The following is a 17,243-nucleotide window of genomic DNA, read 5'->3' on the forward strand; positions in this document are numbered from 1 at the left end:
TGAACCACATCTGTAAGTTATATGAACACAGAAATGGATTTGTTTTGTCTTTTCTAGCCATTACTGCTTAGTTTGCGTAGTTAGCCTAGTGGATTTCTGCTTCACAACCATATGCCTGGCGAAGGAGTGTCCTATGTTCGATTTCCATCGACGACGCGAGGAGCTTAAGGATCTTCTTCAGCCATAGCCGAGTTAGCCGGTCTTGGGCGTGGACAGCAGGGTTTTTTCCCCACCAGATTATCTGGGGTTTTTCATCCCACGAGCAGGCAAACCTATCCCATGAACACACACACACACACACACACACGGATTACAGTCAGGAATACTGACCCAGCCATAGGCCTGATTCATCAGCTATGCTAGTTCCGAGCCCGGAAAAAATTTGGGGGAACTGAGATTGCCGTACATCCCCGTAAAAGGGATTCATGGCCGCTGTATCATCATACAATAATTAATTAATTAATTACTGTTTAATTAATTCCAAACCATGCACTTATAGTGCCAAGTTCCCCTGGTGGCAAAATATTGCACTATTTATCTTTTGTAAAACCCTATGTTCCAGAGTGTACTTACACCAAGTTTGGTTGAATTTTGTCCAATACATTTTTTGCTACAGGGGAACACCTCCTCTTTAATTATGACCACCCTGTATATTGTGTAAAATGGGACACTGCATCATGCAGTGAATACAATATATATTTGAATTGTAAGTTGGCAGTTAGAATTGAAGAAAGTAAAGGAGTATGGTTTGATGTTGAATCAGGTTTGGGACAAGTTTGCACATTATCTCCACTGTTATTTATCATCTATATGGATCAGATGAAGTAAAGGGGCATTTAACCTGATATCAAAATTGGAAATGTTAATCTGACCTCTTTACTTGATGCAGATGATGTTATACTGCTAAAGAAATCCAGTACGAGTCTGCAGTATTCCCTGGCTAAATTGAATAATGGTTGCAATAAATTTTCTATGAAAATCAGCCATAAAAAAAAAAAATAATGAATATAGGTAGAAACATTCAAAACATCAAATGCATCCTGAATGGAAAATCTTGTTGAACAAGTAAAACATTTTAGCTAATTAAGCACCATATTTAGAGAAGATGCTAAATTAAATATGGAAATAGAGATCATTAGCAAGCCGATGTGGTAGGAAGCCAACTGAATAAATTTATATGGAATGAGAAACAACTTAGCCACTAGCTATTTAGAATTATTATTATTATTATGTGACACCTCCAGGGAGTCCAAAGACTCAAGGGAGAGTGTGCCAACAGCATCGAACAATTGATCCTCTTTCAACCACTAACCACACTCAAACTTGCTTAACTTTTTTCGTGAGCATTAGTAGCAGAGGCTCTATCAATCGACCAACCTTTCAAACCAACTTTAATTTGTGGATCTTATAGCTGGATTAGAAATGAAACAGTTGATCAAAGCTGGAGATCCCTAAGAAAATTAGGGGAGTGAACAAATGCAGCATCATATTTACAGTGAGGATATTAGCAAAGAACTTGATATTGTCAATATTCAGGAACGTGTTAGCAGAGTTGCATGGTATCTCAGGTGGTATGGACACTTAAACAGAATGGGAGCAGAAAAGTTAGTAAAACATTTTCTTTTTCTTTTCTTTTCTTTTTTTTTAAGAGGCAGGAAAATGACTCAGAAGAAGATCTGGGTGCTAGATACAGTAAGAAGTGCCTTAGGAGACTGAAATATAAGATCTGCTAATATTTGAGTTTTGACAGATAATAGATTAATTTGGATGAAAACTAGCAATAGGAAGTTAGTACTGCATGAAAAGTTTACATCATTACTATCATAACAGCCTGTATACTCCTTGAGGGTATTTATCAGGAATTTGATGATGATGAAAGTTTGGTTGGGTTTCTTGAATTTACTGACGCAGCTAATGCTGTGAGGTTTAGTGTATTATTATTATTACTATCATTATTTATATGATCACTCAATGGAGTTAAAAGACTTATCGCAGGAGACCCACTCTGTCCATTAACACAATACCTATCACAGATCTCCTTAAACCTATTCACTGTTGGGCGCTTACAACTGTCTCTAGCAATCCATTCCACTCATTCACCACTCTCTAAGAAAAGAACCTGGTCCACACACCCTTACTAACCACACTCGTAGACAGCTTCCAGGTGCAACTCCTTGTTTTCCCCCTACTCACCATGTATTGAAATATTTCTTCTGCATCAATCTTATTTTGTCCCTTTAGTTACTTATAAGTTTCTATCATATCCCCTCTCCTCTGCTTGTTAGCCAAACTCTGCAACCCACACACCCTCAATCTATCCTCATAGGGAACTCTGCAGACCTGTCACCACTAGCTTGGTCACTTGTCTGAATCCTCTCTGCCACCTCACAATTCCCCCAATAAACACAGGTGACCAGATCTGTTTACTGTAGTCAACATGTGGCCAGATCATAGCCTTATAAAGAGAGATAATAACCTTCCTAGCTTTACTTGTCATTGTGCTCTTCAGCATCTAAGTAATCCTCTGAGCTATTTGCCAACTCTTGCAATGTGTCCTCTGAGTTTCAAATCTCTATTCACCACCACCATCCCCAGATCCTTAGCCTCATCAATTTCTTGCAAACTAGTACCATCAGTATGATATGAAGTGTGTAATCTCTTCAAACTGAAGTTCATTACCTTACATTTTACAACATTGAATTGACAACCATTGTCCTTTTCCCACCTTGCCAATTTATTTAAATCATCTTGTAAGATATCTACATCATCTTTATCAACTATTGCCCTCCCTAGTTTTGCATCATCGGCAAACAACTGAATGTTTGCCGATGATGCAAAATCCCCCCTTCGAATCTTCTGCTATATCATTAATATATAAATTGAAGAGTAGTGGTCCTAGTACAGAGCAATGGGGCACTCCACTAGTCACCCTCATTCACCTTGACTCCATTCCACCGCACAGCACCCTTTGATGTCTGTGTATCAGCCATCCCCACTATCCATGCCACCAGCCTCATATCCATTCCCATTTGCTTCAACTAATGTAATAGTTTTCCATGCAGCATTCTGCCAAATGCCTTTGCAAAGTCCAGCAGTATCATGATGTAGCCATTTCCTTTATTCAATTCTGCTCTCACCTTATTATGAAATGTGAATAAATTACTGAAGCAGGACTTACTCTGCACCCTATAAAGTATCATATTCCTATCCACCCATTTCTGAATTTTACCTATAACCAACTTTTCCAATACTTGAACCACCACTCCAGAGATACTAATTGGTCTGTAATTTGCTACTTCTATCTTGGAGGCACATTAATGTAATGGAACTATTTTATCCTCTTTCCACTTCCCTGGTACCTTGCCAGAGCTGAGATTTAGATTAAACAACTTTGTCAGAGGCATTGCCAGTTCACTTGCACATTCTCGTAGCACACAAGCAGACATACTATCCAGGTCCACTGCTTTGTTCACATTGATATTTTTCAATATACTGAGTACCTCCTGTTCATATACCTCAATGCTCACATCAGTCTCTGTCACCTCAGTAACTGCAAAGACCATTTGGATGATATAGCCTTGTAAAGCGATCACATAGTAACTGAACTATTTCTTCTGCTTCTGTCACTTTCCTACCATCAGCACTGAGTAAAGTTATCTTTCCATAATCTTTCTTTCTCATACTTGCTATGTAGTGAAAAAAACTCTTTTGGATTTACTTTGACCTGCTTTGCGAATTTTCTCTCAAAATCCCATTTAGACTTCCTTACCATACTGTTACTCTTCTTGCTTGTGCTTTATACTGCTCATGGGCATGCTTGATCACCTTGTTGACATTGATATTTTTGATGTTTATATTCCTTGCACAATGCTTTTTTGCAGCATCTCATCATCCACTCAATCCCTATTCAGTTTATCTTCCTGACCCTGGGTATGCACTCGGATACTGCCTCACTAAAACATTATGACAAGGCACTGCTCCAAGTTGCCTTCTAAGTTTGTCATAATCCCCAGCTTTGTAGTTCTGCATAAACCCTTTCTTGACTTAAATTTACAAATGTTGAGCAACCTCCCAGGACAAGACTGCATAGTTACTTTCCCTGATTGGAGGTTGAGTTGCTACTTCACTCATTGTGCTAATCTACTGATGCATGTTGTCTAATTTTCTTCTGCATCCCCAGGTCTATGGCAGCAACCAAGCTGATGCTAATAATTTTTGGCCAAGTTTAGCTGACTAATGATAAAAACTCCTCTCTTTTATTTCTGATGCTTCAGGCATTCATTTACATACATTTCAGCATCCCCTTGGGCCCACTGTTACCTTTCCACAATGTCATTACCTGCCCATTCTGGTTTGCCTGTCTTGTAAGATGACAAACCTGTCTTTCTGGTAGAGAAAACTCTTCTGCCTCTTTATGAGACTGGCTAACTCACCTTCAAATGACATGTCCTTATAAAGGTTCTTTGCATCCTAGATGGGATTCATATCCAAGTCTTTCCAGCCCTCAGTACTGACTGAGCTATGCAGGCTATCCTTAAAGGATTGTTTGTATAGTACTAATGGTGACAGAAATAGTATAAGATTGAAAATACAAAATCTGCTGGCAACAACAATCAGGCAAAAGGAGTAGCTATAGTATTCAAGACTAAATACCAGGATCATCTTGAGTTGCAAGCAATATCAAGCAGAGTGATGTGGGCAAATATCACAATGGGAAACTGGACAATGAGACTTATTTGTCTCTGTGGTCCCATAGAAGGTTCTACTAAGAAAGAAGTGGCAGAATTTTTGAGGCTTTAGAGAAAGTAACTGACATAATGGATAAGGAAAAAGTTGGTCCTTGTTGGAGATCTTAAATAGCAAAATAGGAAATGCTGGATTTCTGTTCAGGACATGAACTGGTTATTACTATGTTCCAACATCATTTGTGCACATAGATAGAAGATACAAGAAATAAGTAAAGTCTCGTTGACTATTATTGTAGATACCGATGTTTTCCACTGGCTCAGGAGAAGAGTATACAGAGGATTTCAAATTGAAAGTGATTCCCATTTAGTCTTGAACAGGATAAAATTGAATTTCATATTGAAAAGAAGAGTATTTCAGAAAGTTTTAAACAAATCAAAGTTGAGCAGCTTTCAGATGAATTGTAAAGTAAAATACACAAACATTATTCAAGAAAAAATGAGTTTGAAAACAAGAACCAAATCTTGGAGATTCAGTTGTGAACTCTGAAGAAAACATTGATTAAGCTAAGGAGGCATGTGGTGAAGTTGTCTCTAATGATAGAAAAATAAGAATCTCATGGTGGATACAAGAAGTTGAGCAGTTCTGGAAAAGAAGAAAGCATACCGAATTTTCCTATCAAATGGCAGATGCCCTAAAAGAATACAGAGAAAAATGTAAGAGAGATAAGCTATGTTTAAAAGTAGCTAAACAAAAGCTAAACAGTGTGGAAATATTTTGGTACGAATATAGAAAATAAATATCAGAAAGGTGGCAAAACGTTCTAGAGGTTATCCAAAATTAGAATTGTAGGAATCAGTTCTATAAAAAGGAAGTAAAGATGATAAAGGTTGACATGAAAACTGAATATAAGGATATCCTAGATGTCTGGAGTAATTATTTTGAAAATAAACTATCAGTGACAGAAAGGTAAAATATTCAACACGAATGCAGTCAGGAAAGCATAAGTAGGAAAATTTACCAAGAGCCTGAAATGTGGAAAGGCATCTGGAATGCATGACATTATCATAAAAGCTCAAGTATGTAGGTGTGTGTGTGTGTGTGTGTATTGTTTTATTTATTTATTTTTATTTTTATTTTATTTTTACAGTAGCTACACTGAATAATTCAAAAGGTCTGGTCAGATGGTTGAAATCCAGATGACTGGAGTATAGCTCTCATAGTTCCCATCTAAAATAATATGAGAATTATAGACTAACAAATATAATAACTTCTTCCATGCAGTTCAGGACTTGCCACTCTCTACCAGCTTCTCTATTTGCTAGCAATCAACAGACTCCAGCTGTTATTTATCAGCATCAATCAGAAGTGTAGCCAAATCCTACCCTCAACTTCAGAAGCATAATTCTTCGATTTAATTCTAGATTATTTGCTATATATTAAATTAATTTTTGTTTGCTACTTACCAGGAATCAAACATTTTCTACAGTTAGTGAGCACGGTTCTTACCATTTATTAGTCATGATATTTAATCTTTGTTCCTGTGTATGTTATATGTATATATAATATAATATAATATGTATTACTCCTGAAGATGGCCTTTATTACTGTTAATAAATTATCATTCTCTAAATGGTAATTGGTATATGTAATTTTTGTTAGAGTTAGTTTTTGAGTGAGGTTTTTTAATCCTACTTATAAAGGGTAAATTTATTATATATTGCTACTTGGGTGGACCAAAGGTTAGATAATTCAGAAATGCTACACTAGAGGTACTTTTTTCACGCCACTTCAGATAGTGTAGTATCACATCCAGTTGACTGTCAATTAATTAACTTTAGTTGATAGTGCATTCCTTTCCCTTATATTGTTCAATTCATATCAAAATCCTGACAAAATATTTTGTTACAATGAAAGTTCACTTTCCTCATCTCATTTCATCTTCCTTTTACCCTCTTGTTTTTTACCTTGTGGTGTTGAGGGTTTATTAATCATCAGACCTCAAATTGTTCACAGGATAAGGTGGTCAGCCGTATACCCTGGTGTATCCTATATCCTGTAGTGTTGAGTTCTCAAGACCGGTTTGCCTGCTTTGCAGGATGAAAAACCTCAGGATAAACTGGAGAAAAAACCCTACTGTCCACGGCTAACTTGGCTATGGCTGAGGAAGATCCTTCAGCTCCTCACGTCACCAACAGGAGAATCAAACCTAGGACACTCCTTTCCCAGGCATACAGTTGCGAAGCGCATGCCCACTAGGCTAACCGTGCAGACAAAACATTTTGTTACAATGAAAGTTCACTTTCCTTATAACAGATAATTGTTGCTAATATTTGACATTCCTTTTTTTATTTTTTTTTAAATTGTGGAAACAACTAATGCATTATAGCAAAACTTCAGTTTAATATAAACCAAAATAATCACTTGTTACTATGTTCATATCAAGGTCATCATCTGGAGTTCATATATACAAAGAAACAAGCTACATTACAATCTACATAGTGCTAAAGTCACAGTAATTTGGTCATCTGTTAACACTACTGGTTTACCTGGTAGCAAAAAAACCTTACCACTAATTACTTACTACTGCTACTAACTACATCAAAGCTTGAGTCCTATTACTGTTTGGTTACAATCCATTAAGAAATATATTAATTTAGAGAGCAATATGCTCTAACATAATTACTCACAGATAAATTAGAAAAAAAAACAATGTAGATGGTGGCCAATAAGGGCAATAATGAAATTATTGCTTAGAGTCCTGAAGTAAGGGTTTGCTGGAGAACTTGAAAGACCTTATATGAACTGAATGTGTGCCATCCAAATTCTTGAGACTTTTATACTACCATTATTGTTTAGATTAGAATGGTTGGTCAAAATTTCACAAGCTTCCTTAAATTTGCATTCATGTCAGATTTATGTATGATATAAGGAACAGGTACTTTTCCAATAAATTTGGTGTAGGATGTTGAGAACATGATCTGAGAGGCCTGCTTTACCAAACTTCTTAAATTTGTGCATGCATATAAAAACTTCATATTGGAATATTATATTGGAATTTTACTGTATAAAGAATTTAAGTGGTGGGCATGTTTGGCTGTTATATCCTAGTCATACCACAGCTATTACTTTGTATTTTTTATGTATTTTAAGAAATATGTAATGTGTAAGAAATATTTAAAATACATACTAACCCTTCTTACCTATTTTAAAATGTCTAAGAAAAGTTTCCCACCTTTGTAATTTTGCAGGCATCTACTAACGAATTCTCACTGAAGTACTGTATTTCTATTTATCCTCTCTGCATATAATGAATTTAGTTTAATCCTTTATCCAAGTGTAAGCAAACGAAGTTTGCGCCTGAAAATATCTTCAGGACTGAGGTAAGGTGGTGCAACAGCAGGTAACTCCAAGCAAAGGTGGACCAAGCTCTTATCACTCCTAGTCTTAGTATCTCCCATAATGCAAAGCACATCTCCTTGCGGACATGTATACTGCTATGCATTAAGGGAAGGGCCACTACCCAGACCGGTTTCGACCTTTATTGAGGTCTCGTCAGTGGGAGGCAAACCCAAAAATGATGAGAGCTTGGTCCATCTTTGCTCGGAGTTTCCTGGTGTTGCACCACCTTACCTCAGTCCTGAAGATATTTTCAGGCGCAAACTTCATTTGCTTACACTTGGATAAAGGATTAAACTAAATTCATTATAGTCTAACCAAGTGCAAAATAAACTTCCAACATCTTTCTCTAAATCCAGAGTAATTCAATAATAAAGTGGTACACCTGTTGGCAACTTGTATAGGTAAATGTGACCTCTCCTATTGCATCTGCCGTATTATCTCCACGTTTGGGTCTGCCTCCCACCCACTGACGAGACCTCAATAAAGGTTGAAACTGGTTGGAAACTTGGGTGATGGATGGCAATGCTGTAGCCCATGAAGTTTTAACTGAGGCTTGGCTATTGCTGTCATCCAGGGCCTGTGTGGTGGGGTAATGAATGGCAATGCTGTAGCCTGTGAAGTTAACTGAGGCATGGCTGTTGCTGTTACCCTTCCAGATGAGCGCTTCTGATCCTGCGGGTCACTCATTATTGGGTGATCCAGGGGACGAGTTTTGGGAAAGGTATCCCCGCACTTAAACAAAGGGAAACCGGTCTGGGTAGTGGCCCTTCCCTTAATGCATAGCAGTATACATCTCCGCAAGGAGATGTGTTTTGCATTATGGGAGATACTGAGACTAGGTGCGATGAGAGCTTGGTCCACCTTTGCTCGGAGTTGCCTGGTGTTGTGTTGCACCACCTTACCTCAATCCTGAAAATATTTTCAGGCGCAAACTTCGTTTGCTTACACTTGGATAAAGGATTAAACTAAATTCATTATAGTCTAACCAAGTGCAAAATAAACTTCCAATATCCTCTCTGCATGTTACTTTTATTATGACTATTTTACAATATAACTTGATAACTATATATTTTTATTCCAGTAGTGTTCTGATTCATTGTTTATTTGTTTCTTGAATAGCAAGGACAGACAGCATTATCTATTGCTCAAAGGTTGGGTTATATTTCTGTAGTCGAAACTTTAAAAATTGTCACCGAAACTGTAGTTACCACAACTACAACCACCATTACAGAAGAAAAATATAAAGTTGTAGCTCCTGAAACCATGCAGGAAACATTTATGAGTGATTCTGAAGATGAAGGAGGTATGTTTTCAGTTTTGAAATATTTTATTAACTGATACACATTTCTTAATGTTGTACTCATCTGTTTATGAAGTATATAAATCATCCATCCTGTTTAAAATTTGCATACAAGATGTAATGGGCAGAAAATCAAATTCTGAATCTTGTGTAAACCTGTATTTAGAAAAAAACATAAACAAGTAGCTCTCTTCCATTCGTCATATTCAGCATATTTAGGATCTTTGTGCACCAAAATTTTTCACTGTTTCTCACTGAGTTGAGACAATATTCAATCTTCCAAAGTTGAGACAATAGCAATGTCTCCGACATTGTTATTGGCTCAACTTTTCATCATATCACGACTCTGATTTGCACTGCAGAGGTCCAGTTTTGATGACCCCAAAACCTCTACTTTAGTACCATGGATGGGAGATGAGCTAGATGATTTTGGAAGCCTACTTGCTCTAGAGATCGTTGTTAAAACATGTAGAGTATTTTACTATCAACTAAATCCCAGATTCTAGTCCTTATCATCCATACTTTTTAATAACCACTCCAATTTAGATATACTTGCTCATTCTTTCAGGATTTGCTGCTGCTTATGTATATCTCACAACTATAATAAAACTATTAGCAATGAATGCAAAAATAAATTTCTTCAAAATTTTCTCCCTGATTTTATTATTATTATTATTAGTAGTAGTAGTAACTCTATATCTACAAATTTGAAAAACCTGTTCTGAGATTTTCTCTCTCTCTCTATCAAACAGACTTGTTTCTTGTTTCTGTATTTTTCATCATTTCTACATCCCCCACAAAAAGCATTTTCTCACTTCCTTGCGCACTTTCTTTATATAACTTCCACAGATAGCCTCTTTTTTTTCTCCTTCTAGTCTTGTCTCCATCCTATCTCTCTTCTATACTAAATGGTCTAATCCCTCCTCTCTCAAATTAAGTCTCTTGATCACATCATCTCTCCTCATCAGTTTTATAGATAGCATTTCCTTAATCTGTCATGTACTCAGCATTCCAGAAATTTTGGTACTACAGTACTACAAAGAAATTAGATTTCCAAAAATCTTCAAAAATCTTATTTCTTTGAAACGGTGTGACCAAAACCTACACATTAGGTTGGTTATGGTCTTGATAGTATAGTTAACTATGAGATTTGCTTTTATATGTCAAAATTTTTTCTCATTACTCTCAGAATCTGTTATTTAGCCCTCATAATTCTTGCAGTATAGTCCTTAAAATTTTAGGTTCTTGCCAACTATTCACTCTGATGTTCCCCCTCCACTTTTTTCATTATATCTTCACCAATTGAATAATATGCTACATTCCATAACTGTCTTCCAAATTTCAAAATTTTCTTCCCAGCACTGATTTTGAAGTCTCACTTATATTCTCTCACAGATAATCTTTTCAAATCTTACTGGAGAGCCATAGTATCACTTTCACTTCTCATAGCTCTTCCCAACTTTACATCATCCACAAACGGCTATCATTAACATACACTTAATGAACAAACCATTAGAGATACCTACCTAATAGCGTGTTGTTCCTCCTCTAGCATGAATAACAGCCTGTACTCTCAGAAGTATTGACTCCACAAGATGACAGAAAATTGCCAGAGGTAATTCGAACCATACCTGGTGCAATATTGTCCACAGTTACACCATAGACTTCAGTCTTGTATACATGCATCTGATGTCTCACTCTATGGCAACCCAGAGAGATTCAATTGGATTTAAATCTGGGTTACTTGTGGGCCACTGGATGGTCCCAAACTCAGATGAGTGTTCCTCAAGCCATCTTTACTGGGCTGCAACCTGGTGATTGCAGCCCAGTAAAGGCAGCACATTTTCCTACTGAAACAGACCATTGGCTGAAGGATGTGCAAAGGCCATAAAAGTGTGTAGGTGATCAGCCAGCACGTTCTGCTACCTCGCAGCATTTACTGACTTCTCTAGACACACTAAGGGACCTAATGTGTCACATGAGAAGGTTCCTCAAACCATCACAGAGCCACCCTGGCATGACAAAGTCATGGCCTCATGCTGTTGACACCACATCCACACCTTTCATCAGCTCGGTACAACCGATAACAGGATTCCTCAGATCACATGACTGATTCTCACTGCAGAGGTCCAGTTTTGATGATCCCAAAACTTCTACTTTAATACCATGGATGGGAGATGAGCTAGATGATTTTGGAAGCCTACTTGCTCTAGAGATCATTGTTAAAACATGTAGAGTATTTTGTTACTATCAACTAAATCCCAGATTCTAGTCCTTAATCATCCATACTCTTTAATAACCACTCCAATTGTACAACTAGCCTGTAGTATGAGACTTCAGTCTTATCACCCTCTTTGTGCAGTAAAAATAATTTTTTCCTCTTCACTATTTTGGAGCCTTCCATTTTGTGAGTACTTTGTTAATCAAGCATGCCAAAGGTTTCTTTAGCTTTCTTGAGCATTTCCTTTAAAGCATACACACACATATGTATTTCATCAAATACTAGCCTGATTAGCCAAGTTTATAGCATCTCTGCTCTCCAGCAAGCACAGAATTCAAATTCCACTGTAGCACAGATGTTTGTTAGATGGTAGGTAATTATCATCACCTGGTGTGAGACTGCCACTCTCCTACTTAGTAGACTTGAAGTAGTTTGAAAGAGTATATTTGAGATGTTTCTAGTATAAGTTTCTTTGATTATCTAATCTTTAACCCATCCACTGTATGAAATGTCCAGGAGGTTTATAACATGGGAAAGAAAAACAGTTACCCTGTTAATATCGACTTATAACCATTCTTTCACACTAGCATGAAAGATATCAATAAAATGCTCATCAAATACTTCAGCTTACAGTGGTTACCTATCATTTTCATCACTTAATATCAGCCTCATTCTTGTTATAGCCACATATCAAAAAACTTCATGAAATTGATTGGGTAAGCATGTTCATTCATTTTTAGCTTTGTTTTTTTTTTACCAACCCCATCACTTTTCTGGCCTACTCTTTATACTCTTTGTATAACTGATTATTACTGCACACTTTATCTCTCTCTCCCCTCCCCCATCATAATTCTTTCTTATTCCAGATTGTCTGCCTAATCTCACCATTAATCCATTTTAAACCTACCCTATTTCACCTTCAAAAATACTTTTAGATATGTTTGCAGTGAGGGAGTTGGCAATAGGGAAAACAGTGAAACAAGTGACTAGAGTAAAGAAGAAAGGAAACACAGAGAGAGAGAAGGTTGGCATACAGCATCTAGAGTAAAGAAAGGCTCTGTTGATGTGAGTGGGATCAGTTGTGTGAATCCCAACTGCAGAATATTATAAAACTAAAGTATGTTAGTACCATTGGTATGCTATGGATTAGGTAAGTCAGATATCCTCTTCTCAAGTCCATATATTGAACTGTATGAAGCCACTTCAGACATCCAGTAAGGTAATTCATTCTATCACCTTAATCTATTGAACTGTGGAAGTACAGATATATATATATACCAGTCATATGACATGTTAAGTTCTTGTCCACTGTCATATAATGAATCATCATCTATATTTTCTCTGCTTATGCATGTAATGGTTTTTTAAGCAGTCAGATATCTGTGTAACTAGCATATATAGTGACAACATTCAACACCAAACATGAAGATGAACGTCTTGATTGGAAGGCTGTTTCAAGTTATGTGGGCACACTCGCACTTCAAAATTGGAAAATTAACAATGAAACTTATTTGTGCATATAATCCCACAGAAGATTCCACAAAAAATTCTTAAGCTTTCTTCTAAGGAAGAAGTTGAAGAATTTTTTGCATCATTAGAACAGGTAGCTGACATAAAGAAAATAGAAAAAGTGGTCCTTGTCAAAGATTTAAACAGCAGCGTAGGAAAGGAATCCCACCAAACATATAAGAACATTTGGAGAAAATTTGGACAAAAGGACAAAGCTAGTAATAATAGTAAGTATTGCTGGATTTCTGCTCAGGACACGAACTAGTTATTACTAACATCATGTTCCAACATCAAAAGTGAACACATTCTCATTAACTGTTATTTTTGATAGCAATGTTTTTCCACTGGTTCAGGACACAAGAGTATACAGAGGATTTGAAATTAAAAGTGACGATGACTTATTGCTGAGCAGGATAAAAAGTCGCTTTGGCCAGAAATTTACTTTTTTCAGTAATTTGCAGACATTTTTCCCTGTGAGACATAGTGGGGTCTCGTTCTATACTTTGTTGCGTGGAAATGTCACATAGGAGATATAAAGACTTATAAAGACTATGCATTGCTTGATATAATGCCCCATTGACACCATATAACTGTAGCGTATTGAATAGCTATTGAGAAGCAACAGGTATTTGCTTCTCTCTTGGCACCTTGTCATATGCCTTTTCCAGATCGACAAAACTTAAATACAGATCATTGTTATATTCCCATGATTTCTCAACTTTTTGTCGTAAAGCGAAGATCTGATCCTGACAGCCCTCTATTTGGCCTGAATCCAGCTTGTTCTTCACCAAGCTTTTCTTCCACAATTCTTCTCAACCATTTCTCAAGTATACCTGCATAAATCTTACCAGGAACATTCAGTAGGGAAATACCTCTGTAATTCTCACATTCAGTTTTATTTCCCTTTTTATATGTGGGTACTATGAGAGCTCTACTTCAATCATCGGTAATTCGTCCCTCTGTCCAGGCTTTTGAACAATGCAGTGCAGCCACTGTAAGACTTTTATACCACCATGCTTCAGCATTTCTGGTCGAATATCATCTACTCCTGCTGTCTTTCTACATTTCAAGCCTTTGATGACTTTTTCTACTTCAAGTATGGATATATATTCCCAACTGTATTAAGGAATACATATCAGTGTGCTATTTTACCACTATGCTATCACTGTTTGTTCCATTTAGCAATTTTTGTGGATATCTTTCTCTCCCATTTTAATGTCACCTTTATCATCTCTGGAGTTCCACCATGGAGTTCTGATTTTTCTATCCTTGCAGACTACCTCACCACATGCCTCTCTGGCTGAATCAGTCAGGGTTTTCTTCAAGGCTTGCCACTCCAAGGTTTGGTTCCTGTTCTCAAACTCTTTCATTTTTTTTTTCAATAATCTTTGTGCATTTTTAGTCTACAGTTCACATCCGAGAACTGCTCAAATTTTATTCGCTTTAACACTTTCTTACATGTTATTCTTTTCAATATGAAATTCAATTTTATCCTGCTAAAGACTAAATAGTGATCACTTCCAATTTCAAATCTTCTGTACAATCTGGTGTCCTGCACCAGGGAGAAAACATCACTATCAACAATAACATAGTCAATGAGACTTTTCTTATTCCTTGCCTCTTCTCTCCATGTGAATTTGTGCACATTTTTATGTTGGAACATGGTGTTAGTAATTACCAGTCCATGTCTTGAGCAGAAATCCAACAGGTATTTGCCATTATTATTGGCTTTGCTCTTTTGTCCAAATTTTCCCAAAATATTTTTGTATGTCTAACACAAGATTACCATTTCTATTCCCTATGTCAGAGGTACATCAGAAAAGACAGCCAAAGTACTGATCTAGCATGGCCTTTGCACCACATTCAAACCTCATGTTAAACTAGCAACTCTGATCCACTTGTCTAAGGATAAACTTCACTCTCTAGCACAGCCTGGAGTGTATGAAGTTCTCTGTGACTGTCACTTAGCCTACTATGGGCAAACAGGAAGATCAGTTAATATCCACCTGGAAGAACATAAAAAATACATTCGCTTCTATTATTATGGCAAGTCAGGACTGGCAAACCATGCTTTGGATACCCCCTTCACACATAACTAGATGGAAGAAAACCAATGTGCTATTTAGAAGTCATTACAGAGATCTGAAAGATTACCTTTTAAGATAATCTTTCAGATCTTCAAAGCCATGGCTGACTCAAAAGAATTCTCCTAACCTAGATAAATATGGTTGCATTAATATGCCAGAAATTTGGAAGACTGTTATCTTAAGAGCAACTCCCACATAGCTATAATTTTTTATTTTTTTACAACATTAGAGGGCATCAAAATAGGACTTGCAATCTTTTGTCCATTACAGTTTTATTGTTTCATTTACTCACTGTTTCATATACAAGCTGCATTGTGTTCTGATGATGATGCTGACTTGAAATTCATCGAAATATAAACAGTTAATAAGACATATTTTGATAAAATTGTTTGGTGTTGTTAATACCATTAAAAATAAGTCATGACTAGGAGAGAAATTAGCCAAAACACCAACAGTACAACACAGTGTTCAAAACAGCTTTAAATTATGGATCTGAGAGTTCATGTAGAAATAAAATACTTGAGCAATGATTAGACACACAGACATGACACATGATGATTCTTAGAAAAATTAGGGGAGTGAACAGATGGCATCAATGGTAGAATCATATTAAAAATGAAGGTATTGACTATTTGCATTCAAGAATTTGTAAGCAGATTTAATTTAAGATGGTATGGCCACTTAAATAGAATGGATTATGAAAGGTTAGCAAAACTGGTGTTTGATGCCAAGATGGTAGGAAAGAAATACATAGGGAAGCCCAAGGTACAGGTGGATTGATTCAGTCAAAAATGCCTTAGAAGTACAGAATGTTAGATATGACAGTATTCTAGTGCTGATAAATACAGGGTGTTTCAAAGAGAATGACCAGATTTCAAATAATTATATTTAATAATGAAAATCTGGTACAGTTACAAAATAAATTACCAAGTATGAAGTAAGGCCTGGGCCAAGGTCGTTCACATGGTACAAGTCGCATTCATTTGTGGTTTGTGGTTGCAGAGATATACAATTTTCAAATCGGGACATTCTTTTTGAAACACCCTATATTGGATTCATTTGGAGGAAAATTTGGGATAGGAGATTAATAATAATGTAAACTTAATCATGTAGTGCTGTCATAGTAGCCTGAACTCCATTTGAAGCTACATCCAGGAAATATATGATGTGATGATGATATACATAAAGCATTTAGTTATGTAAGATACAAGTGTTAAATGGTAGATCATCTTTCTTTTTCTCTGTATATTTCTCTATAACAGGCATATTTATCTAAAATATACCTACGTCATCACTTAAATTAATAATTTTAATCTTAATATCTAATGTAATAGGTTTATGAATCTTTTCACTAGAAGAAATGATATCCTTACTTTGATATTTACTTGTCATTATTAATAGCAACAAAATAAAAGTTATAAAGAGTTCATAATACACAGCAAAACATGGAGCAGGGAGCAAAAATATTGTAAATTCATGTAAACTGCTCATTGTTTGATTCATAGTGGCATCTTGTCACTAAAACTACCAGATTAGAAAATTCTGGTAGCACGTGGCGGTGAATTTGAGCTGTGCAGAAGAAAGTGATTTTTAATCGGTGAATAGTCTGCTTTTTTCCCCGTTTTTCTACGTTTTTGAGTGCTAAATTGTTTCTCTGAATACGAGTGTACTTCAGTGGTTGTTTTTTGGAAGTTAGTTGCTGTTGCGATATGATATATTTTGGTACCGCCGGAATCGAACGCGTAACGGTGGAAGACAAAACGAAGCTAAGTTACTGTATTTAGTTATATTTCATTTTATTTAATTATATTTAGTACTTAAATATTCTGATGTTTGTACCTTTTTTTTTTCATTTTATTTATTAATTGAATAATTATTAAAGATTACGCTACTCGGCAGTAAGGAATGATAGTGGATTCAGCAGCAGTTGCAAGTGGCGTAACGCCAAGTCCTCCGCCATTTAAGAACTCAATTATTAGCAATATCATAAGGGACTTTGTGGCATGCAGTGCTTGCGGCATGTATGCGTCTCGGGAAT

The 17,243-nt window shown here is 36.3% G+C and overlaps 1 protein-coding gene across 16 annotated transcripts in view; it reads left to right on the forward strand.

Moving 5' to 3' along the window:
* Positions 1-17,243, forward strand: part of LOC150095834 (uncharacterized) — a 1,527,755-nt gene that overhangs the window by 753,700 nt on the left and 756,812 nt on the right. For all 16 annotated transcript variants that reach the window (XM_090409494.1, XM_090409490.1, XM_090409495.1 and 13 more), the window contains one exon: positions 9,208-9,391. In XM_090409494.1, the coding sequence (XP_090265620.1) occupies positions 9,208-9,391 (184 nt within the window). The remainder of the gene's footprint in view (positions 1-9,207; positions 9,392-17,243) is intronic.

The sequence above is a fragment of the Typopeltis vanoorti genome, chromosome 19, assembly GCF_054136105.1.
Source record: "Typopeltis vanoorti isolate ZY-2024b chromosome 19, IOZ_Tvanoo_1.0, whole genome shotgun sequence".
Lineage (NCBI taxonomy): Eukaryota > Metazoa > Arthropoda > Arachnida > Uropygi > Thelyphonidae > Typopeltis > Typopeltis vanoorti.